Source organism: Hyla sarda, chromosome 1 (assembly GCF_029499605.1).
Source record: "Hyla sarda isolate aHylSar1 chromosome 1, aHylSar1.hap1, whole genome shotgun sequence".
Classification (NCBI taxonomy): domain Eukaryota; kingdom Metazoa; phylum Chordata; class Amphibia; order Anura; family Hylidae; genus Hyla; species Hyla sarda.
Window position 1 is genome coordinate 454539450 of NC_079189.1, and position 26147 is coordinate 454565596.

The window sequence follows — 26147 nt, forward strand, 5'->3', positions numbered from 1 at the left end:
GTGTACCCTTATAAATGCTACCCATTCCTAACTCTATAAACATGACCGAAGACCCCCTATAAATGCCATGAAATATTTATACACCACAAATGCTATGAAACGCATCCACTATAATGCTGCAAACGTATATCCATTATGAAAAAGCAAAGGGAAGTCAGGTAAGGCACAGTGGAGGACTTATAGTCCAGAGTGGGTGCACAAGCTCCAGGGGTCCGACTCAAGATCCCAGATATTGAAGAAAATACGGAAGAAGCGGCACTCCAGGGATTGTAATCCAAATAAAATAGTTTTATTCACCCATCAGTGAGATGCAACGTTTCGATCCACAATCCGGATCTTTATCAAGCAAGCTTGATAAAGATCCGGATTGTGGATCGAAACGTATATCCATTATGAGTGCTATAACATATACACACCATAAAAACTATGAAAGGTATACAGATAACTGTTAAGAAAAAAGGCAAGGAACATATGCATATCATAATACTAAAACGTAAAAATACTAAAATATGCCAACTATGAACGTATTATAATACTGTGACGTATACACATTATAATTGCTCTTAAACATACCACCATTATAAACATTCCCACTCCCTGTAATGTTCCGCTCCTGAGTCCCGCCGGTAATTGTATAAGAACCTGAGCAAAGTACAGTCTAAAATATAAGTGTGGTACCACTGTAAAACTTAAACGTGGTACAATATAGGCATGTAATGACTGTATGGAGACACCAGCGTGCTATGTGGTACAATTGTATGGAAAACATGTACGGTGTATTTTGTAAAGAAACAAAAGCATGGTCTGACTATGTAGAAGTATGAACTGTGTGGCACAACTGTATGTCACGGTAACCTAGTACAATAAGAACATAAGTGAGGTACTCTGCATAAAATAAGCATGGTACTCTGCCTAAAGAACAGTGTGGTACCCTATATGTAACTTGATAACACTGTACCAAATGTAAGCGTGGCCCCCTGTATAAAACTATGGCATATAGCATGAAGTACCAGCTAATGCAACCCAGTATCTGAAAAAGGACAACAACTGCCAGCATACCCCACCAATTTTCAACGCACCCAATACTTGACAACAGGAATGCAACTCTCGAGTGCTGATGTGTACCGAAGCGTTGTAAGGAGTGGGCAGGATTAGCCTTTCCACTGATGGAGGCTCTTAACGGTGGGAACAAGATTGCATCTCCCGCTGTAGTCCCACGCCGCCAACCGCACCTCACAATACCTAATGTCAGCATACTTGATCCAAAAAACAAAGCGCCAGCAGCAGCCAGCTACACAGGATACCAAGCTCTCTCCGCATCCCTGCACCTTCCATGCGCCAGTGATGTAAAATTTCGGCTCCCAGCAAACCCCACATACAGCAGTCTGCCAAAACATTGAGCTGAAATGAGACTGCTCTCCGAGGCACCTCCCCCAAGCTCTCACATCCCGCCGCCACTGCGGCAAGACATAGCAGAGGGGAGAAACAGAAGAGAGAGGCACAAAACACAACAGCAGACTTGCAAACCCTCTGTTCAAATCACGCCTCATCAGTCCACAATTACCTTGTTGCCAACTCCTGAGACCCGTTACTGCTGCAGGCAGAGCTGACAACATACCTGACATATGCAACAGTAAACTAGGCTCCCGCTGTGGGCAGGACTGGCGGAACATCACCACCCTACATGTCGCTCCCCAGTGAGAAATCCCTGAAGTTACCATCATACCGCTTGGATCGGTCATTCTCCACATCTATTCAACCACGCCGTCCAGCTCTGCCACTAATGAAACTCCCACCAAGACTGACGTCACAGAACAGCGTGACTTCCGACGTGTACCTAGACCTGCACGTGGTGGTATTGATACCACCCAGGCCCCTCCCATAAACACAGGCTGTAACCAGCCTTCAACATATACAACTACATCTGGCAGGAATATGGCTGGTATTATAGGCAGTGTGGGCGTTACTATTATTAAGGCATTAAATAACTAGTGACATTACTAATAAAGCTGTCTCCGTCTATACGTAGGGATACAATATTGGAGCATACTTATGGCAAACTTGCATGCCAGGTGCTTTGGGTGCTATTCGGCGTGGGTATTTAGATACAGGACTAAAGTGAATATATGAAATATGGATACAGTATATATAAATGGAGTTACTGATTGTATGCAGTATGTGAACATGTAAGGAGTGTGCATATACAGGTGTGTAAGCAGTGAATGTGCATATGTGTGCAGTAGGTGTGCATAACTGATTTTAAGTAATTTTTTTCAATCAATTGTCGATTTATTTTTAAAATGGAAACAAATCAAGACAAAAGCATTTAGCAGTTATACACATATAACAATGAAGCTACTCCAAAGTTTAGTTAAAAGGTGAACAAAAAGAGCAAATGATAAAAGGAATGCAAGACTAAAAAATTTACAGAAATCTTTGCAATACATTTGCACTGATCAACAGAAAGCAAATTCAAATAAACTTGATGTACATACCACAGTCAACCTAGGCAGTAGAAATGCATAACACAGCATAATATTCAAATCCTAGAGTAACTATGCATCTTTTTAAAGTAAATCAGATTCAACTGGTTCACGCTCACTAATATTTGTAATATGCAAGTGGCAAAGGCAAGAGTTGTAATTTTACATTCCTTTCACGTATTAAGATAAGTGTTGGCAGTGACTTACTTCTTGCGTATTTGCGAGGTACTTACTGTCCTCCAGCTTGTTGCTGCTGGATATAACATGCCTCCAATCCAACCAAGATGGACACTTTGTGATGCCATTAATGATTTGCAATTATTAGAGTTATCGGCACTCTATAATGCCACCATGGCACAAGTCATGTGTTCATAAGCCCCTGGGAAGTTAAAACTGTTGCTGCTGATAAAGGGATTAAATAGGCAAATACTCATATCTACTGGAACCTTCAGGTTTGCTGAGAACATATAATTTGAAGTTAAGCTAAATAGGATGTGATACAGAGAAATTAGAGACTTTCTAAGAACTGAAGTAGCAAAAAGCATAACAAGACTAAACAGAAACAGCAATTTTCTGTATGGCTGTGATGAAGCCTATGAGATATCCCGCAGTGTATGAGTTATTATGTTGGATAACATAGAGTGAAGGTGGCTGTGTCCTCTGAGTCAGCTGTTTAAAGCAAATGAAAATCACAGGAGGTCTGTGCACACTTATTGGTTCTTGAGTTACCAGACCAAAGACAGACCTGTGACAAAGCCAGGATAGCAAGCAATTAGTTTATAACTGCGAGATGCTAAGGATATGGAGCGCTTGTCAATAGCATTTAGCAATGTTCTGAATGTATCAATATGTTTACCAATTGGTAATTAGGTATGGATAGTAAAATGCAAAAAGAAAGCAGAACTCTTGGACAAAGTGCTGTTTTTCCCCCTTTCAAAACACTTTGTCCCGAAATAAAAGTAGCCGGCTTTCACAGATCACCTTGTTTTGTTTGAAACTTTGGAAAACACTTGTTACAGTTTGTTGGCTAGCCTAAGGCTCTGTCCACATTAGTGTCAGGGCTTATTTTTATAATGGAGCCATTACAGCTCTGCCAGTTCCATTTTGCCTTCCTTGACTTTAACATAACTTGTCAGGGTTCTGCTATGTTTGATGGCAAGAATATTACGAGAATCATAATGATGGGGGATGTCGGATCTAGTACCTGATTCCGAGCCATGGTGAGGCCAGGAACAGGGTACTGTTTTACATAAATTCATCTTGCAGACCCAAAACTTGAGCGCAACAACAATGGCCAGTCACATAGCAGACAAGTAAGAGTTTCCTGCACAACAGGCTTAACACATACAACTGTTCCATCGTGATAGGAGCAGTCCTTTGCCCCTAGAGTTTTCTCTCCACTGCCAGAGCTCTTGCTTTAACCAGCACTGGCTCCACACAAACCATATGCTCAATGCAGTTCTTATAGGATATTCACCTTTTCGTTCAACAGTTCACAGTCTGCTGCTTCACACATAAGAGTTTGCGGATCCTATCCCACTAATGGCATCTGTGCCCTGTTGTCTCAGCACAACTAATGCCTCCAGAGAATGGAGGCATCTACTATACCCTCTTTGGGCTCTGAGAATTAGGTATCTCCCAGTGTTCCTACAGTGAAATGCAAGAAAGTATGTGACAAAGACCCCTTAGCGAGATGAAACATTATATTGTTCTGTGTACCGTGGAGAAATAAAACTTGAATTTTTCAAAAACAAACTCACCAGTGGATGCTGCTACTGTTTTGCTACAAGGCTTTTTACAATAGTTGGCTTTTGGACACTGACTACCATCTGCTGAGGTGATGCAGAATATTGGTGTATTAATCCTTCCTTAGGCTCAGTCGCCTCAAGTCTCTGAAAACCATCAACAATAATCATCAGTGCGGACTAGGCAATGTAGCAGGGAGCAGTCCCTCAGCTACAAACTAATACTTACATATTACTTGCATTTCTGCTTCGTCTATTCCTGCTGCCCCAATATGGTTAGGAAAAGACATATGTATGCATTCCTTGCCCCACCCAGTGGCTGCTGCAGCATAGTGCTATGACATGCCACAATGTTTCTACTGATGTAGACAGGGCTCATAGGGCAACCAGTTCTCCCCCTCCAGTAGGCAATTCATACCACTATCATAGTTAGAGTGACCAATGGGGAGATACTTCACTAGATTACAAGCTCCCTATGGGAATGCACCACTATGTACAATTATATAAACAAGTGAAAGTATACACACTGTAAATGAGTCACTCCCTATCTCAGACCAAGATGTGGTGATAATATTGATAAGGGTTTCACATATGCAGGGCATCACCTCAAAATGCTAAACTAGATAAATGTGCTCTCACTAAAGAGTTAATCACTTCCTATGTGCACACATAAGCAGGGTAGCGTCTGATTTACAATCACTTAGTAAGGTTAATCCCATCAGAGACAGAACTTGATGTATTGGTCAGAAATGATCCAGTGCTACCAATTATATGGGGGATATTGCTGCATATCTACATCCTATGGTACCAGAAGGCTCACTCAATAAAAAAAAAGCATGCTCTTGATGAGGTGACAGATTGTCTCCTGAGGGATGTCCTCCCAGACCTGGACTAAAGCATCCGCCAACTCCTGGACGGTCTGTGGTGCAACATGGCGTTGGTGGATGGAGCGAGACATGATGTCCCAGATGTGCTCAATCGGATTCAGTTCTGGGGAACGGGGCGGGACAGTCCATATCATCAATGTCTTCCTCTTGCAGGAACTGCTGACACACTCCAGCCACATAATGTCTAGAATTGTCTTGCATTTGGAGGAACCCAGGGCCAACCTTACCAGCATATGGTCTCACAAGGGTTCTGAGGATCTCATCTTGGAACCTAATAGCAGTCAGGCTACCTCTGGCAAGCACATGGAGGGCTGTGCGGCCCCCCAAAAGAAATGCAACCCCACACCATTACTGGCCCACCGCCAAACCGGTCATGCTGGAGGATGTTGCAGGCAGCAGAATGTTCTCCACGGCGTCTCCTGACTCTGTCACGTCTGTCACATGTGCTCAGTGTGAAACTGCTTTCATCTATGAAGAGCACAGGGCGCCAGTGGCGAATTTGCCAATCTTGGTGTTCTCTGGTAAATGCCAAACGTCTTGCACCTGTGGACGTCGGACCCTCATACCACCCTCATGGAGTCTGTTTGATTTGACCATTTGAGTGGACACATGCACATTTGTGGCCTGCTCGGTCCTGCAGCACGATCCTGTGCTGGGTTGTTACCCTCCTACGGCCTCCTCCATGTCTCCTGATGTACAGGCCTGTCTCCTGGTAGCGCCTCCATGCTCTGGACACTATGCTGACAGACACAGCAAACCTTTTTGCCACAGCTCGCATTGATGTGCCATCCTGGATGAGCTGCACTACCTGAGCCAGTTGTGTGGTTTGTAGACTCCATCTCATGCTACCACTAGAGTGAAAGCACCGCCAGCATTCAAAAGTGACCAAAACATCAGCCAGGAAGCATAGGAACTAAGAAGTGGTCTGTGGTCACCACCTGCAGAACTACTCCTTTATTGTGGGTGTCCTGCCAATTGCCTATAATTTTCAACTGTTGTCTGTTCCATTTGCACAACAGCATGTGAAATTGATTGTCAATCAGTGTTGCTTCCTGAGTGGACAGTGTGATTTCACAGAAGTGTCATTGACTTGGAGTTACATTGTGTTGTATAAGTGTTCCCTTTATTTTTTTTTTTGAGCAGTGTATATAAGTCCCTGAATATAAGTATGGAGAGGGTAGAACACCTCAGGACCAGAACCTAATGGTTATGATTTCACAGAAGTGTGATTGACTTGGAGTTACAGTGTGTTGTTTAAGTGTTCCCTTTATTTTTTTGAGCAGTATATTTAAAGGGGTACTCTGGTAAAACTTTTTTTTTAAATGAACTGGTGCCAGAAAGTTAATCCTTTCAGTACTTTTTAGCAGGAAAATCTTTATTTTTTTAATGTCTTTTTTGTGTTGTCCACAGTGCTCTCTGCTGGCACCTGATGCCCGTATCCGGAACTGTCCAGAGCAGGAGAAAATCCCCATAGCAAACCTATGCTGCTCTGGACAGTTCCTGACACGGACAGAGGTGTCAGCAGAGAGCACTGTGGACAACACAAAAAAGAAATTCAAAAAGTAAAGAATTTCCTCTGTAGCATACAGCTGCTAAAAAGTACCAAAAGGATTAAGACTTTTTAATAGAAGTCATTTACAAATCTGTTTAACTTTCTGGCACCAGGTCATTTAAAAAAAAAAAGTTTTCCACAGGAATACCCCTTTAAGCTATGATATACACTTACACATCTTGTGCTGACTGTGCTCATAGGACATATGCTTTTTCTCACCAGAGTCGCTTGTGCAGGAAAATATTGAATTTCTTTTCTGTCTGACCACGGTGCTCTCTGCTGACACCTCTGTTCAGTTCCTATGTCAGGAACTGTCCAGAGTAGGAGCAAATCCCCATAGCAAACCTATCTTGCTCTGGACAGTTCCTGACATGGACAGAGATGTCAGCAGAGAGCACTGTGGTCAGACAAAAAATGTATTCAAAAAGAAAAGAACTTCCTCTGGAGCATACAGCAGATAATAAGTAATGGAAGGATTAAGATTTTTTTTAAAGAAGTAATTTACATGTTTAAAATAAATGATTTAAAAAAATTTTTTTCCACTGGAGTACCTCTTTAAACCCTGCGTATGTGATTGGAATTTCCTGCCCTTTGCCCAAGCCTGTAAGTGGGACAAAGCAATGTAAGAAGCCAAAAGAAGGAGGTGGTAAAACCCTTTTACCTACTGAGTTACAGCTGCATAAGATTATTGAACATACAACTCAGTGTATTCATTTGGACTACAGCTGTAGCCTAATACTAGTGCCATCTTATGTGGCAGACGGGCCTTTAAACCCCCTTGGCACCAAGACGCCAGTGTGACAGCTACCTCTGCACCCCTTATATCTACATCCCTGTAGTGTTGAGCAGCATAGGCCATATTCGAATTTGCGATATTTCGCAAATATATGGACCAATATTCGTCATATATTCGCTAAATTTGCGTATTCGTAATATTCGCGTAAAATTTTCGCATATGCGGAAAATTTGCATATGCGAAAATTAGCATATGTGGAAATTAGCATATAAAAATTAGCATATGCAAAAATTCAGTGCACGCCAGTCTCACACAGTACAGTGGTCCCTCAACATATGATGGTAATTGGTTTCGAGAGGACCATCATATGTTGAAACCATCATATGTTGAGTACATATGTCTATGGAAAACTGGTAATTGGTTCCTGAGTCCATGAAATTTTAACCCACTGTAAGTAAAAATAACCACACAAAGTACAGATGGGGTGGGGGGCTTTGTGCCCAGGCCTGGGGTGGGGGAGATTTGTGCCCAGGCCTGGGGTGGGGGAGATGTGTACCCAGGCCTGGGGTGGGGGGATATTTGTGCCCAGGCCTGGGGTGGGGGATATTTGTGCCCAGGCCTGGGGTGGGGGATATTTGTATCCAGGCCTAGGGGGCTTTGTGCCCAGGCCTGGGGGTCCTTGCTGTTATGTCCTGGGGAGAGGGGGTTATCACTGCCGCTGCCATTGAGTGAGGGATTAAGTTAACCCCTCACCCCATGGCAGCGGTAGCGTTAACCCCTCACCCCGCGGCAGCATTAACGCTGGGTGAGGGGTTAACGACTCCACCACGTGAGTGAGCTACTAAGCCAGTAGTCTTCAACCTGCGGACCTCCAGATGTTTCTGGGAGTTGTAGTTTTGCAACATCTGGAGGTCCGCAGGTTGAAGACCACTGTTAGAGAAAGTTGTACCTGTCCCCGCTGCTCCGGACTGTCACTGCTGCCGTCCCAGGGGCTCCCGATCCTCTCCCGCTGCTTCGGGTCCACTTCGCGATCCTCCGGCGTCTTCTGCATGTTCTCCGGTGTCCGGGTCTCGCTTTCTGGTGACGTTATTACGTGCGCAGGACGTAATAACGACGCCGGAAAGCGAGGCCCGGACGCCGGAGAAGATACAGAAGACGCCGGAGGATCGCGAAGTGGACCCGGAGCAGCGGGGATAGGTAAGTGAACCTGTCAGGGATGCTTAAACTGCTATCCGCTGTCGGATAGCAGTTAATGCGATGGCCCCGACATATAAAAGCATCGTATGTCGATTTGATCATATGTCGGGGCCATCGCATGTCGGGGGGTCACAGTAGTATTAGAGCCTTCTTTACACCACACAAGCTGGAAGCAGAGAGGGATGATCACTGTGATGCGTACTGTAAAAAAAATATAAAAAAAAATAAAAAAAACGAATATTCGTAATTACGAATATATAGTGCTATATTCGCAAATATTCGCGAATAAGCGATATTCGCAAATAAAATTTGCATTGCGAATATTTGCGAGCATCACTACATCCCTGCACCAAATATATAGATAGTTAGATGCATCAATCAGTTATAAAACTAAAAGTACTAACAGATAAAAGTAAAAAGGTGTTGTATATATTATAACAGTTCTTGAAGATGTTGATGTGTTGGAAGCAGGGCAATAGCCCCAGATAAGAAACATCTCTAAAATGGCAGGTCTTGTGGGGTGTTCCTGCTCGGCAATGATACATTTATACTAAAGGAGTCCCAGGGAAGGACAACCAAGAGACAAGGACCAGAACAAGACTTTGCAGTCAATGTCGTTCTTTTTTCCCTACTGAACTTTTTTCCCCTACTGAACTAAAGCTCAGCTCAGGATATATCTGGTACTTTAGAGGTCTCTCATGTATTGTACGCTTAGATCAGGATTAGTCCTTTGAAGGACAGTTCATTATTTCTGACCTCAGTGATCTCCCCGGCCTAATGATGTTAAACAAGAGCTCTCAGGAATAACAGCCTTCAAGATCAACAGACTGTAGTATATTGGATAATACTGCAAATCCATGTTATTCTGTTGTGCTGGCGACCTGAACAATTGCCCTCCGTCTCCACTGACAGGAATCTGGGCATGATGTGTGAATTACAGGATGATCATATATATGGTAGTTCAATGATGAGGGTGGTAGACCAGAAGAGAAATCTCTGGGGACATAAGAAAGAGGAAGGCACTCACTTGACAGGTGAGAGTCTAGAACAGTGGTCTCCAACCTGCGGACCTCCTGATGTTGCAAAACTACAACTCCCAGCATGCCCGGACAGCCAACGGCTGTCCGGGCATGCTGGGAGTTGTAGTTTTGCAACATCTGGAGGTCCGCAGGTTGGAGACCACTGGTCTAAAACAATGATCTTCAACCTACTGTATGGCTGTTACTGAACTATAACTCCAACCCTATTATGACAGCCTAGTGTATGTAGTATAGTATAGTGTGTGGTGACAGTAGAAACAAAAGGTACATGAAAAGCACTGTTACTTTTAAAGGATTTCTTTGTTTTCAGGATGTGTCTTTTCTTCATTTTTGTGCATCTACTTTGTAAATGTTTGCCCAGTCTAGTGCCTTAACTGCCCCTAACTAAAGTGCTACTGTACGCTAAGTAAAAATGGTGATAGAACGACTATAAAAAAAAAAAATATATATATATATATATATATATAGATAGATAGATAGATAGATAGATAGATAGATAGATAGATATAGAGTCATGGCCATAAATGTTAACACCCCTGAAATTTTTCTAGAAAATAAAGTACGGTATTTCTCACAGAAAATGTTTTGCTATACACATGTTTATTCCATTTGTGTGTATTGGAACTAAACCAAAAAATGGAGGAAAAATAGCAAATTGGACATAATGTCACACCAAACTCCAAAAATTGGCTCGACAAAATTATTGGCACCCTTAACTTAATATTTGGTTGCACACCCTTTGGAAAAAATAAGTGAAATCAGTCGCTTCCTATAACCATCAATAAGCTTCTTACACCTCTCAGCCAGATGTTGGACCACTCTTCCTTTGCAAACTACTTCATGTCTCTCTTACTGGAAAGGCGCCTTTTCCCAACAGCAATTTTAAAGGGGTATGCCAGGAAAAAACTTTTTTTTATATCAACTGGCTTCAGAAAGTTAAACAGATTTGTAAATGACTTCTATTAAAAAATCTTAATCCTTTCAATAATTATCAGCTGCTGAAGTTGAATTGTTGCTTTCTGTCTGGCAACAGTGCTCTCTGCTGACATCTCTGCTTGTCTCGGGAACAGCACAGAGTAGAAGAGGTTTGCTATCGGGATTTGCTTCTAAACTGGGCGGTTCCCGAGACACGTGTCATCAGAGAGCACTTAGACAGAAAAGTACAACTCAAGTTCAGCAGCTCATAAGTACTGAAAGGATTAAGATTTTCTAAAAGAATTTACAAATCTGTTTAACTTTCTGGAGCCAGTTAATATATAAAAAAAAGTTTTTTCCTGGATAACCCCTTTAAGATCTCACCAAAGGTGTTCAAAGGGATTTAGATCTGGACATAATGCAGACCACTTCAGAACTCTCCAGCACTTTGTTGCCATCCATTTCTGGGTGCTTTTTGATGTATGTTTGGGGTCATTGTCCTGCTGGAAGACCCAAGATCTCGGATGTAAACCCAGCTTTCTGACTGGGCTGTACAGTCTGACCCAAACTCCGTTGGTAATCCTCAGATTTCATGATGCCTTGCACACATTCAAGGCACCCAGTGCCAGAGGCAGCAGAACAACCCCAAAACCTCATTTAACCTCCACTATATTTCACTGTAGGTACTGTGTTCTTTTCTTTGTAGTCCTCATTCTGTTTTAGGTAAACAGTAGAATGATGTGTTTTACCAGAAAGCTCTATCTTGGTCTCATCTGTCCACAAGATGTTTTCCCAGAAGGATTTTGGCTTACTCAAGTTCATTTTGGTAAAATGTAGTCTTGCTTTTTTATGTCTCTGTGTCAGCAGTGGGGTCCTCCTGGGTCTCCTGCCATAGCGTTTCATTTTATTTAAATGTCGATGAATAGTTTGCACTGACACTGATGCTCCTTGAGCCTGCAGGACAGCTTGAATATCTTTGGAACTTGTTTGGGGCTGCTTAGTCACCATCCAGACTATCTTGCATTGACACCTCTCATCAATTTTCCTCTTCCGTCCACATCCAGGTAGATTCGCTACAGTGCCATGGGTTGCAAACTTCTTGATAAAGTTGCACACTGTGGACAAAGGCAAATCTAGATCTGTGGAGATGGACTTGTAACCTTGAGATTGTTAATATTTTTCCACAATTTTGGTTCTCAAGTCCTCAGACAGTTCTCTTCTTCTCTTTTTGTTGTCCATGCTTAGTGTGGCACACACAGACACACAATGCAAAGACTAAGTGAACTTCTCTCCTTTTTATCTACTTTCAGCTGTGATTTTTATATTGCCCACACCTGTTACTTGCCCCAGGTGAGTTTAAAGGAGCATCACATGCTTGAAACAATATTATTTTTCCAAAATGTTGAAAGGGTGCCAATAATTTTGTCCAGCCCATTTTTGGAGTTTGGTGTGACATTATGTCCAATTTGCTTTTTCTCCCTTTTTTGGTTTAGTTCCAATACACACAAAGGGAATAAACACGTGTATAGCAAAACATGTGTTACTGCAATCCTTTTCTGAGAGAAATACTACTTAATTTTCTAAAAAAAATTTCAGGGGTGCCAACATTTATGTCCATGAATATATATATATATGTGTGTGTGTGTGTGTGCAGTATGTCAGCATAACTGAATGGCAGGAGATATTACAATTATACTTGGTACACATTTCCTATATATCAAAGAAATATATAGAAATGTTTGGAAATGTCCAAATACTGACAATTTCCGGTATTCAGAGATTAAAACAACGGAACAAAGACATCAAGACTATAGGACTTTTGGTACATTTCCTGATCACGTTACCCTTGGGCTATGGAAATTGTTGGTATTGAGACACCCCACATGGGACTTCCAGTACATCTCCTGATCGCATTACCCTTGGGCTGTAAAAAGTGTCCCGGAGTTTTAAACATCCTGCTGCAAGACCAACGTCATGGTAAAGTATGATTTAACCCCTTAAGGACTCAGGGTTTTTCCGTTTTTGCACTTTCGTTTTTTCCTCCTTACCTTTTAAAAATCAAAACCCTTTCAATTTTCCACCTAAAAATCCATATTATGGCTTATTTTTTGCGTCGCCAATTCTACTTTGCAGTGACATTAGTCATTTTACCCAAAAAAAAAAATCATTGTGCGACAAAATCTAAAAAAAAACGCCATTTTGTAACTTTTGGGGGCTTCCGTTTCTACGCAGTGCATATTTCGGTAAAAATTACACCTTATCATTATTCTGTAGGTCCATACGGTTAAAATGATACCCTACTTATATAGGTTTGATTTTGTCGCACTTCTGGAAAAAATCATAACTACATGCAGGAAAATTTTTACGTTTAAAAATGTCATCTTCTGACCCCTATAACTTTTTTATTTTTCCACGTACGGGGCGGTATGAGGACTCATTTTTTGCGCCGTGATCTGAAGTTTTTAACGGTATGATTTTTGTTTTGATATGACTTTTTGATCACTTTTTATTCATTTTTTAATGTTATAAAAAGTTACCAAAATACGCTTTTTTGGACTTTGGAATTTTTTTGCGCGTACGCCATTAACCGTACGGCTTAATTAATGATATATTTTTATAGTTCGGACATTTACGCACGCGGCGATACCACATATGTTTATTTTTATTTTTTTTTACACTGTTTTATTTTATTTATGGTAAAAGGGGGGTGATTCAAACTTTTATTAGGGAAGGGGTTAAATGACCTTTATTAACACTTTCTTTTAACTTTTTTTTTGCAGTGTTATAGGTCCCATAGGGACCTATAACACTGCACACACTGATCTCCTATGCTGATCACTGGCGTGCATTAACACGCCTGTGATCAGCATTATCGGCGCTTGACTGCTCCTGCCTGGATCTCAGGCACGGAGCAGTCATTCGTCGATCGGACACCGAGGAGGCAGGTAAGAGCCCTCCCGGTGTCCGATCAGCTGTTCGGGATGCCGCGATTTCACCGCGGCGGTCCCGAACAGCCCGACTGAGCAGCCGGGATACTTTCAGTTTCACTTTAGAAGCAGCGGTCAGCTTTGACCGCCGCTTCTAAAGGGTTAATACCGCACATCGCCGCGATCATATCGCGGGAGCCGGCGCAGGACGTAAATATACGTCCTGCGTCGTTAAGGGGTTAAAGGGGTACTCCGGTGGAAAACTTTTTTTTTTTAATCAACTGGTGCCAGAAAGTTAAACAGATTTGTAAATCACTTCTATTAAAAAATCTTAATCCTTCCAGTACTTTATACTAAAGAGAAATCCCAAAAAAGAAATGCATTTCCTCTGATGTCATAACCACAGTGCTCTCTGCTGACCTCTGCTGTCCATTTTAGGAACTGTCCAGAGCAGGAGAAAATCACCATAGAAATCATATGCTGCTCTGGACAGTTCCTAAAATGGACAGCAGAGGTCAGCAGAGAGCACTGTGGTCATGACTAGAGATGAGCGAACTTCCAGTAAATTCGATTCGTCACGAACTTCTCGGCTCGGCAGTTGATGACTTATCCTGCATAAATTAGTTCAGCTTTCAGGTTCTCCCGTGGGCTGGAAAAGGTGGATACAGTCCTAGGAGACTCTTTCCTAGGACTGTATCCACCTTTTCCAGCCCACGGAGCACCTGAAAGCTGAACTCATTTATGCAGGATAAGTCATCAACTGCTGAGCCGAGAAGTTCGTGACGAATCGAATTTACTGTAAGTTCGCTCATCTCTAGTCATGACATCAGAGGAAATGCATTTCTTTTTTGGATTTCTTTAGTATAAAGCCCCTAAAAAGTACTGGAAGGATTAAGATTTTTTAATAGAAGTGATTTACAAATCTGTTTAACTTTCTGGCACCAGTTGATTTAAAAAGTAAGTTTTCCACGGGAGTACCCCTTTAACTGTCCGGCAGGCAGGTGTCGAGAGTAGTTGTGTCAGGGCATGGAGAGGGGATGGGGTGGTCGGGGGAGAGAAGATGTATTGCAGGTTGAGAGAAGAATGAGCAGAAAGAGAAGACATCAGGGTGGGGGCAGGGAAAGGGCATGGCAGCACTATTGCCGTGAGAAGTGCAGGAAGGACGCGTAGCCTATAACTGCTGTGTACTCAGCTAGTGCACAATAAAAAGAAATGATACTGTGGTTTGTCTAAACTATCAAGCTTGCAATACTTTTTTTTTATTTAGAACTGAAACTGGATTGTGTTTTATATATCTTGGACTGGTTACAATATACTGTAACCACAAATTTGTTCTAAATCTTGAACAATAATTAGGGGAAAGAAACTGATTCGATCATGTTAAATCATCTCTACATAAACCGATAGGTGACCTTGTATGGTGAAAGGGAAGGAAAGAATTCAGAACCTGTCAGCATATGCTTCTGGCTGATTTAACTCTATTATAGTCATTATTTGCTGACTACGTGTATGCACTGTGACAATATGCTGCATGGCGCTGCAGAACCTGCCTCCACTCTACAAGGAGCAGTCACCATATGGTGAAAGTAAACATGCTCCAAATAAAGACACTGCAGATGTTACCATGAACGCATCCCAACAAATGTGAGGTAAGAGGAAAGATATGCACTGGGGATCACACTCCACAATCCTGTGTGGTAAGCAGAACGCGGAAGGGAGAAAACTACTAAAGGCCACCTCGGAAAGGTCACGCAATGAATCTCGTAATAAAATAAACAATTGATATAGCAAATTTTACTAAGCGGCAAACATCAAAGGTCAAAGGTTTCTTCCAGACCTGATATGAAATAAGATACGATAAGCCATAGAAGCTTCCGCAGCAATGATTCCCAACTTTATCAGCATGGGGGAATTCCTGGAAAATGTTATATATCCTGGCAAACCATACTTCCATTCCTACCTCAAAGAAGCGGGAGGGGGGGGGGGGGGCAATTCCCATCCCTACTGTATATAATCTAACAATTGTTCTAGACTAGATTTTAAGGAATCCTGTTCAGAAAACAGTGTCCGATAACAAAAATATGTTATGCAATTGGAAAGTATACTTTGAAACTATACATGTGAATCCAATATTTAAAGATAAATGTCTAATTTCCAGATTGTACTGACAAGAAATGTACTATATTCTTTTGATCTTTTTCTGAGAGTCTTGTAGTTAGAGAAAAATGTTGTCAGACACAATGGTGTTGTGGCTCATAAAATAAGAATGGAACATGTGGGATTAATGAAAGGACTTTTATACAATTTTATCCTGTTAGATTATTTTCTAAGGCCCTAAATACCATATACCATAAAACTCCCCAAAACACTCTTTAGATATGAATCTGCAACCAACTGTAATGTACTGGCAGATAATTGATTCTCTTGTATTTTGTTATGTGCAGCAAAGAATAGCTGGAGGGATGTCATAGCACAACTAATGGATACAAATGGACTGAATTTAACAGTAGTGGAAGGTATTGGATATATGAGAGCAATGTCAGATACTGCAGGACATCAGCTTTCGTCTTAAGAGGGTCTCTGAATCCTAATTTGCTGGAAGAAGGGTTGAAATTGAGGTTTTGAAGAGTTTCACATAGGAAAATTTATCAAATTACTTTGAGGAAATGCTGACTCCTACCCGTTTATAGAAAAATAATTATATGATTCGTTCCTGTCTACCTTGCCATGTACTTCACCCTGCTACAGATCTTCAGAAAGTTTTTTTTTTCTCAAAAAGGACTCACTTGCAGAAAATAACAAATCAACTACATGATATGCATGAACTAGGTTAATCCTGGTGTTTGAGTCAACTGGTGCCACTTGACCTCCCCATCACAACAAACCCAGTGGCACATCTCCTTTAGAGGCAAACCATGCTATGGGCATTGGTGGACAGTGAGGCCCAACTGGGGTTGACTGATAAACTGTACACTGTATAGTAGATAATTATTTTTTTAAATAAATGAATGTATTTGCTGCCTGGCCTAAACCCCAAGTAGAATGAAGGCTGGCTCCACAACACGCATTCAGGCACCCTGGCAACCATCCCCCTGAACAGCAATGCCCTACCCGATTCCCTGCAGCAACCCCCCTTCCCCATAGACTCCAAAGTAGCAGACTTGTTAAGTGTATTCTGCTGGTGTTATATCATTGGCCAGCTGAGTCTGTTACATTCAGTGCACATGTAACATAAGTGCCACGGGCTACCCACCAGGTGGAGCCAGGAGTCATGGCAACTGGTTACACTTCACACACCGGCAGTGGCCTCTCCCTCAGTAGTATCAGACAGAAATATTTGGCTCAGAAGACTAGAGAACAGGCGGGGACACAAAGTTGGCACTATTACTGTTTTTGGGGCATCAAGGGATCACTATTACTATTTTGGGGCAAAGATGGAGAGGTGGGAAAAATTTGAGGAGGGCAGTGGAAATGCGAGAAACCTAAGATGTTTTTCAGAAAGATTCTTCAGTTGGCTCAAACACCAGGATTAACCTAGTTGTCATGGCCATCTGGGCTGGATTTAAAGCTAATGACCCCTCTTAGTAACTGGATGTAAGTGCACTGGAATTACTTATATAGTCTGCAGAGCCTATGTAGAGTTCTATTACTATATGGGTCACTGTATGGAGGAAAAGGTTGGACATTGTGTAGTAGTTGTAATACATTAAGAGTACAGAGATAGTATTCACCATTATTCACCACTTGTATAGTGATATTATTGGTAATATTGGCCTTGGAATAAAGAGATTTATTCAGTGACAGTGAGATGGTAATTTGTATGGAGACGTTCCTTTTATAGCAGTATTATATTTCACCTTTATAACTGTAATTTTTATAAGTATACTATCATACAAGAATCAACACTTTTAAGAAACAATTAATTTGTAGGCCCCACAGTACTGAATTTCTTTATACAAGTGTGTCATTGTGTCAACAGACAGTGTACTGCTAAGGTATGTACATAAACCTGTCATATGGTATATACCCTATCAATGCAGCTGCTGGGTTAGGGGCCCATTCAAAAGTTTTCTATGGGGCCAAGCCTCCTAACCAAACCCTAGATATTTTATGAAACTAAAAGTATGCACTTATGAGGCATAACTAGAAAGGGGTGTCAGGGTTTTGATCAAACCTAGAGGCTTGAGCCCGAGGGTCTCAAAAAGACTCTCTACTCATATGAAGAAACCAGTTAAAAAAAAAAAAAGTAACATAATAGTTGAAGGATGTGTTGCAGATTTTGCACTGGGGTACACCTGTGCCAGGAGCATTATTACTCTTTTGCTGCACTTTGCTCATGTTCATTGTATTTTGTAAATCACATTCACTACACTCGTTTAAGATGCCCCCCATCCCCTTAGTCTCTTTGCTCATACATAACAAGACCATTTTATATCACAGTCAGTCAACCATTCAATGTACTAAAATGTTCTCACCATGGAGAGTGGAACTATTCCCAAAATATCTTTTTGGCTAATGTAGACTTCTGAGAGGACCATGTCAGTTGTTGCTTTTCCAAGATACTCCAGTTGCCATGAAATAGGTTGTGTACCAGACAGGCTGCTGAAACTGGTGATCTCAAAGTTCATCTGAACGACCTCCGTAAAAAGACTGTTGCTCCTAGGAAACACAAATAAAAGAAAACATTGACCAATCCTTTCACCATTCTTGTCACTTGTTACAGGTTCTTGTAATTATATGCATTAATATCACATCACTACAATATCTCAAATACTATGGTAGTTGACTTATACCCTTAGACATTACACAGTTTGGTACCGATATGGCACCAGTCTTTTTGTCACTCCATCAGCAATAACCATTCCCTCTGCCTTTTTACCTTGATGTATCTTTATGAACTGTACACAGAGGCAGGACCTTCACTTTTCATGTGATCAAATGAAGTAAAATTCCAGACCCACAAAACATCCAGAGGTTCAGGATATAGTATAGCTGCCTATTTATGCTTGATAAATGACTTGTCCCCCTGAAATTTTGCACTGGTGGATTTACTAAAGAAGCATCAGGATTATAGCTTAAAGGAAAACTGTCACATATTTTCTCCCGCACTATCCACCGATATTGGTGGATAGTGCGGGAGACGCTGATTAAAACGAGCCCTACCTTGGTCTGATCCGCGCCGCCTTTCGCCCGCAATTGTAGTTTTAATCTCTGTGTATATCCGGCTGTAACTGGCAAAGGCGGGGCTTCTGTGGGCTAACGGTCATGAATATTCATCCCTCCTGTTCTCCCTCTCTTCGCCGCTCCTAACCAGAGGGAGGTATGAATATTCATGAGCGGCCCGCAGAAGCCCCGCCTTTGCCAGTTACAGCCGGATATACACCAGACCAGATATACGGATCAGACCAAGGTAGGGCTCGTTTTAATCAGCGTCTCCCGCACTATCCACCAATACCTGTGGATAGTGCGGTAGAAAATATGTGACAGTTTTCCTTTAAGCCTCTGTCTTTGCCACGATTCCTTGCATTGGATGTTGTGTACCTTTAGATATATTTTAAGATATAACTCACTGGGTTGTTTAGTATCTTTTGTGCTTGTAAAAAAAGAAGATGCAGGCCAGATATATAACTACATACATCTAAGTAAAGCCGGAAGAAAATAATCCAGACTTCAAGGCACATCCACAATTGTGCAGTCTGGCAGTGACTCAATCTGACACCTTGTAATATAATTACATAAAATGACATCACATTGGGTCCATATAGTATATAAACGTCCCTGGATATAGCCATGGAAACCTTATTACAAGACACTTAACATCCAACATCTTTTTATGCCTGCAGTAATGGAAATACTTTATAAAGATCTGGAAGCATCCAGTAATAGTTCCCATAAGCTATACATGAAAACCTACAAAATTGCTACCAAAAAGAAGTAATAACAAATCACTCCGTACTAAATCAACAAAAATCAATACATGGCAAGCACAAGAAAAATCCCATAAACCCATTAAAACATATAGCCCCACAAAAATACAGAGGTACACCACATGTAATAGGGATCAACTGATTATCGGTTTGCCCGATATTCACGATTTTGGGAGTTATCGGTATCGGCAATTATCTTGCCGATAATCCGATAATGCCCCACCCCCGCACCGTGGGCGGGCCCCCCACCGCACCACGCCCCCCCCCCCCCCCCCCCCACAGCACCTAATTGTCAATCAGTGTTGTGTTGTATAAGTGTTCCCTTTATTTTTTTGAGCAGTGTATATAAGTCCCTGAATATAAGTATGGAGAGGGTAGAACATCTCCGGACCAGAACCTAATGGTTAATCCATATAGTGCATTGCACTTAGCTCATTATCAATCAATATACATAAGGGTGCACCCAGGGTCAGTTCAGAGTCTATTGCCTGAGGTAGACATCCCACCAAGACCATGTGGGGACCCCTGCGTGAAGGAAATACTACATAATTAATGAAGCCATAAGGGTGTTGCTCCATTTAGAGATACTCAGTCACTATATTTCCCTACCTTGCCACAGAAACACTGGATGGGCTTGTAGGTTTGCTGCAGGCTTCTAGGTAGCCACTTCATCTATACTAATGACCAGGTCCAGCTTGAAACCCAACTGGTCCTGAAATGTAGTAAAGCCTAACTGACTAATGTAATGGGCTCTCTCAGACACTGGCATGCTCTATAGAGGAAACTTGAGAATGTAGCCTTCTCAGATACTGGCACTCCTTGAGGAGGAAATGTAGAAAACCATTGGATAGGATTGATGCTCCTAGGTAACATTTGATCCTAGATCTCCACACTCTAACTAACTCTAAATTACATTCAATTGCACTACGCTGACCCCTCCCAGTACAGACATGATATCCTACTCCTCTAGTCTGTACTTGGCAGGGACCTCCGACCTTATTTGGGCTTTCTATCTCCATGAAGGTGTCTATCCGGTGCATTTTACTTGCTCAGACCATGTTACAGAATGGCTACTAGGTGACAGTGGAACACAGGGTATACATTACATATTACCAAAGTGACAGACTGCAAAGTGAAAATATGAAGTTATGCATATACAATAAAGTGCAATGGGGTTGTCTCTTCTGAAAACCGTAAGATAGCTAGAAACAAACACATCTCTCCTGTTCTCTATGTCGATAGTTCCTACATATAACTAGAGAAATTCTAGTAGTGAATACATATCTGGTTTTGCATATAATTGGATTTACAACATCCATAATATTTTATAAATTTATAGTAAACAATATAAGGGATCTTTTTATGAATTGATTCCAGGTATAGGGCTTCTTACAGATAATAATGTCTGAGTTGCAGATACATATGTAGTCATTAATCTTAATATGACAGAAGCTGTCTCCTATATTTGACATTCTCTGTGCTGAGTCAATTCATGGTAATGTCCATCAATAGTTACATCAGGCTTCCTGGGCCTCATTACCTGTAACAATATGTATTATTCCCACAGCACTTTTAATATCAAAGATATGAATTATCGAATAAGCTTAACAAAAAAATCTGTTTATCATATTCCATAGTGATTGCAAAATCTTTATAAAGAGTGAGGTTAACATCCAATCTGATTTGCCCTTATTTTTTAATGTTAAATTTCCTAAATACATCCTAAACAAGTGCCGTTTCTTAAAGATTAGAATTCCTTGATATGTGAGGCTTGTCCAAGATTTCCCTCTGGCTATAAATAAAATTATCAGCAGCCCAGCCACCCCCTTGCTTGGCATATTTGGCTGGTTAAGCGTACATGTCGAATGTTTTGAAGTCCATAAAACTTAAGTTCTAGATGCTATACACCAACCTTTAAAAGAAAATAAATTGTACTGTTCTGAAGCCATGAAACGGGTTGGATTGAAGCAGAAGTTAATACAAATCACTCCAAATTCTATAATCTTCTTGCGGACATCAGACGATTGATGTTACCCTTGGCATCTCAGCTGCTAGCAATGTGCTTTTTGGCTTTCAAAATGCTGCCGTTTCCTTGATTCACAGTCTCTGGAAAAGCAGATATTTTCTCAGCCTGCCATAAACAGCTTGATGCATGCATTCTGTCTATGATTGAATGCTTACATTTCTACAGGTGTTAAATATGGAAAAGTATCACCATGTTGTGTTAACTGTGTTGTGCAAACACATGGAAGAATAATCATCTGCACTTAGAGATGAAACGTCTTTTACGAGAGACTTTCAAAGAACTTTATAGACGGAAATGTAAATGTGCATAGTGAACCAGGGACATCTTCCATAGCATAGCGAGCAGAGGTAATCTGTGTCTTTCCAGCTGTCATTGAACTGCAAACCTCTGCAGGCATAGTTTTCACAGTTAAAGAACTCTAAACTTTGGGGAAAAAATGAAATTGGATTTTTTTTTTTTTTTTTGCCAAAATGTTAACAAATTTTGTGATTTACAAATTCAACAAACTGTTCCTAAGTATTAAATGGGTTTAAAGGATTAGTTTTTTTTTTTTTTGTCCAAAAACTGCACTAAGCCTGTTCACATTTTTTGCCTTGTATTGTTCCCGAGACGGTATGGTAAGGCCCGATGCACACTACGGAATTTCCAAGTAAAACATAACAAAATCTATATGATAGAAGAAACACAGTTATCCACACTCACCGCTAGGCTTCAGTCGGCCGACTCCGCTTCAACTGCTCACACGGACATCACCAATTCCAGATCTGATGCAGGGTGCTCAGAGGCGACTGCCGGCGGTTTCACACTGTGTGCGCTTCTTCCGACCTCATAATGCACAGCGCGAAACTGCCGGCAGTAGCCTCTGAGCGCCCTGCATCAGGTCTGGAACCGGTGATGTCCGTGTGAGCAGTTGAAGCGGAGTCGGACAACTGAAGCCTAGCAGTGAGTGCGGGTAACCATGTCTCTTCAATGCTATTTGTAATTATTGACTTAGTTCTTTCCGGTTCCCAGCACCGCCAGACCCGCTCACTCACAATAGTGCCACAATACCTTTGAAGTTATATAATAAAATCTATGTAATTGCCCTTTTTCCCCATTTCATCCAGCAAATATTTTTTTCTTTTATAATACAATAAATGGTAAACTAAAGGATTCTATTAAAAAAGTACTACTGCAAGCCCTTATACAGGCTTCTTAATGAATAACCAAAAAGGTACTACTCTTGGAAGGCAAAAAAGAAAAACAAATCCCGGGTGAAAGTGACTGCATCTCCAAAGGGTTAATATGGGGTATTGCTACTTTGTGCTTCATCTAACTCTGACTCCACATCATCTTTAATTCTGGGCCACCGGACACTGAGCTGAAGGACATTGAATGTAAATATGAACATGATATATTAGTGGTTTATTCAAATGTTGAGAGAATATTAGCATTCACGTGTAATGTGCCTCTGGTTTTGATGAGAATGCACAAAGGAAAGGTCACAGCGGTTTCTGAGCCCTCAAAGTAGCAGAAGATCAGGAGTCCTGTACTGTTTCACTGGCAGTCATGTCATTCTTCAGTGGTTCTCACTTACATTGTATACCTTGTGCACTGCCTGAGAGGCTAAGAAGAAACTCTGGTCAGAGATTTGTTTCTCCCCTGCGAGCTCTACAAGAATGTACCTTAAAAAGTGAGATGCAGTCTTTATCATTTTTACTTGCCAAGCAAAGATAAATTGCTAACGTTACCGCGTGGCCGAAGAATACAGATAAACACAATTCTTTTAGTAACAAACAGAGGAACAAGCATGAACAGGATGTATTGCCCTCTAAACCACAATGACATAAAACCTTATATTGACTACCTATTAGTGTGGATGGAAATTGTTACTCTAATTACCTGATTACCAAATTCTACAGCAATTTTTATTCTACCGGCCTATTCATTTACATGGCCTAATTAAGTCAAGGCATTAACTGAGAAAAATTCCTTCCTGTTTAAAAGACCTGGATCTTAATACAGTCATTTTTATGAGATGTGTGCACTGGGGCGGACTGACCGGCTGGTCCATTCGGACATGATCCGAGGGTCTTTGTCCTGGATCCCCAGGTAAGCGAGTGCTGCTTCCAGCTGAAAGCATCCTCTCAGTGTCAGAGGAAGACTTGGCCACTGAGAGGAGACTTGACCTCCTTCCTCCACGCAGTGTAGGAGACAATAAAGTCAATTATCAGAGCCCGTACTATGGGGGAAGGAATACATGGACAGCAGACCTACCTACCTAGCAAGCTACCTATCTATCTACATAGCTACTTACCTACATACATAGCTACCTACATGCTTATTTATCTAGCTACTTGGCTACCTACCTATTTACCTACCTAACAAGCTACATTCCTAATCACCTACAAAGCTAGCTATCTATCTGGCTAACTACCTGGCAACCAATCTACCAACCAACATATTTACATACTAAGGGGGGAGGATCAATTTATTTAAGGATGTATTTACCTACCTGCCTATATACCTGACTATGGGGGGACTACCTAATAAGGGAACTTACTGCTGTGGGACATACCTTCCTATTTACTGTGTTTACCAAATTTAATCTATCAAGGTGGTCACACGTGTTCAGTTCAACTTCCTCCACCTGATCTGTCCCAGAAGTATTGGCAGTCAGTCAACTCCTCGTATGCAAGAAAGAAGGATTGTGGAAAGTATGTGCAACATTGCCTGGCACACAGCATATACATCAGTGGCCTCAAACGGTGGCCCTCCAGATGTTGCAAAACTTCAACTCCCAGCATGCCCAGACAGCCGTTGGTGAACAACATCAGTAAGAGGCAGGCTGAAGTTTGCAAAAGAGTTGGACCAAAGAGGGCTAGAGTAAGGACATCGGAGGAGAGTTACTAAAACCTATGTAGAGGAAAAGTTAACTAGTTGCCCAAAGCAACCAATTCTTCTGCTTCTTTCATTTTTGAGAGGGGTAGGGACAAGGTACTCCAGTCTGACCCTGCAATTACCAGACCAGACCTGTGTGTGATCATAACAGGAGTAGGACAGATTTTTATGAAATCAATAAATAATAAAAGGTTTCTACTGGACGGCTACAAACAATGTTTTAGAAACTCTAAAGGAATTGATATGGAAAGTATAATAGAAACTTACAGAACTTGTCAATATGATATCATATGTCTTTATTATGCCTGGGATGAAAAGTACTGACTCAAATAGTGACATAATGGCTTTTTCGTTTATGTTACCCTATTAAGCTGATATACAGCCTGAGACATGATTTCTCTATGTGCTAGACAGGAGGGTCAACTATCATTATTTTTTATTGTTGTCCAATAGTATTGATGTTAGGTCCTCATTAATGCAAATATAATTAAGTTTTGCAATTACCCAAGACAGTAAAAGGGATTTTATTTTTCTCATTATGATGCTATGTACTCTCCAGTGGCAATATAAACCGATGGTCTGGGCTTGTTTAGATGAAGGAAGAGTCCTACTAAATACCTAAATTAAGTGAATGAAGTTTTTTTTTTTTACTATTATGTATCAACTGGAAAGTGCCATCAATTATGTACAACCTGTGGTCATTGTTCAAAGTCGCTGTCAACTCACTTCAAGAAAAGCTGGCTAAAAATATTAAGAAATTTATCAAGAGCGTTATAGATTTTGTGTTCCAATAATGAAAGGGAGACCATGTGCAAAATCTATGGGATGGTTTATGGAAACAAATTAATAACCAACAATTTATGGAAATGCCAAAAAATGAGCATAGTCCTTCACACTCCATGCATTCTGAGGACAAGATGTCCAGGAAGCTCTATAGGTATTTACCAGACGAATGACCATCAAAACCCCGGATGGGTCAGCATGTAGTGTTGCTGCACAACCCCTTGGCGGACATATCTAGTGGCTACAATAGAAAACAGTTTTGATCTATAACACTGATACAATGTATTATATAATGTGTGACATGTAATTTCAATCTTAAACCTCACAGAAACGATGTATGTACAATCATTCTGTTGCTTGTAAACAGCCCAGACTTCTGTAATGCCTATTTGTAAAGATATTGGCCTTTGTACTAGCATTCTGCCTAACCATCGATGTGTCAAATGTGTCTTTGATACTGCATGTTCTATTTGTGATCTGTTCTATGCTTCAATGATTATGAAGGACGTACATAACAAACACAAATCAACCCTTCCCGATCTGGTGCTTTCTCACTAGGAGATAGATGGGAGTAACAGTATATCTTGCCCAGCCATAATCCATTATCACAAGTGTATGACATACCACTACTGTAATTTTCACATAGCAAATCAGTTTCTATGGGAAACTGTGGGAACATAATGTTTTCTATGGGAACATAGTTATATAGTTATATAGTTCTCTATTTCAGTTTATGAGTTGTGAAGAAGCACGTGTAGCGTGAAACAATTGTCGCTGACTCTTGTGACGCAACTGCTTGTTACCTGCAGCTCCATGCAATAAAGAGTCTTTGGAATTGCAACAGTGAGTGCCGCCCGTTCATTTCCACCCGATAAGTACATTTCTATTCTCTAATATCAGGACTGAGCACCACCTGAGCACCACCGCTAGGAGCGTTAGTGGCTGTGCCGTTTATAAAGGAACATGTGGGAAGAGACTGACCGAGGGGATATACAGTGAACCGCAGTGCCAGCTTTGACACTCTTGATGTTGGACTATTATACTTTCAT

At 41.2% G+C, this 26147-nt stretch overlaps 1 protein-coding gene across 4 annotated transcripts in view; it reads right to left on the minus strand.

The window, feature by feature from the left end:
* The window catches only part of TMEM132C (transmembrane protein 132C), a 595756-nt gene that overhangs the window by 147520 nt on the left and 422089 nt on the right, over positions 1–26147 (minus strand). For all 4 annotated transcript variants that reach the window (XM_056533693.1, XM_056533685.1, XM_056533701.1 and 1 more), the window contains one exon: positions 17958–18141. In XM_056533693.1, coding sequence (XP_056389668.1) covers positions 17958–18141 — 184 coding nt within the window. The remainder of the gene's footprint in view (positions 1–17957; positions 18142–26147) is intronic.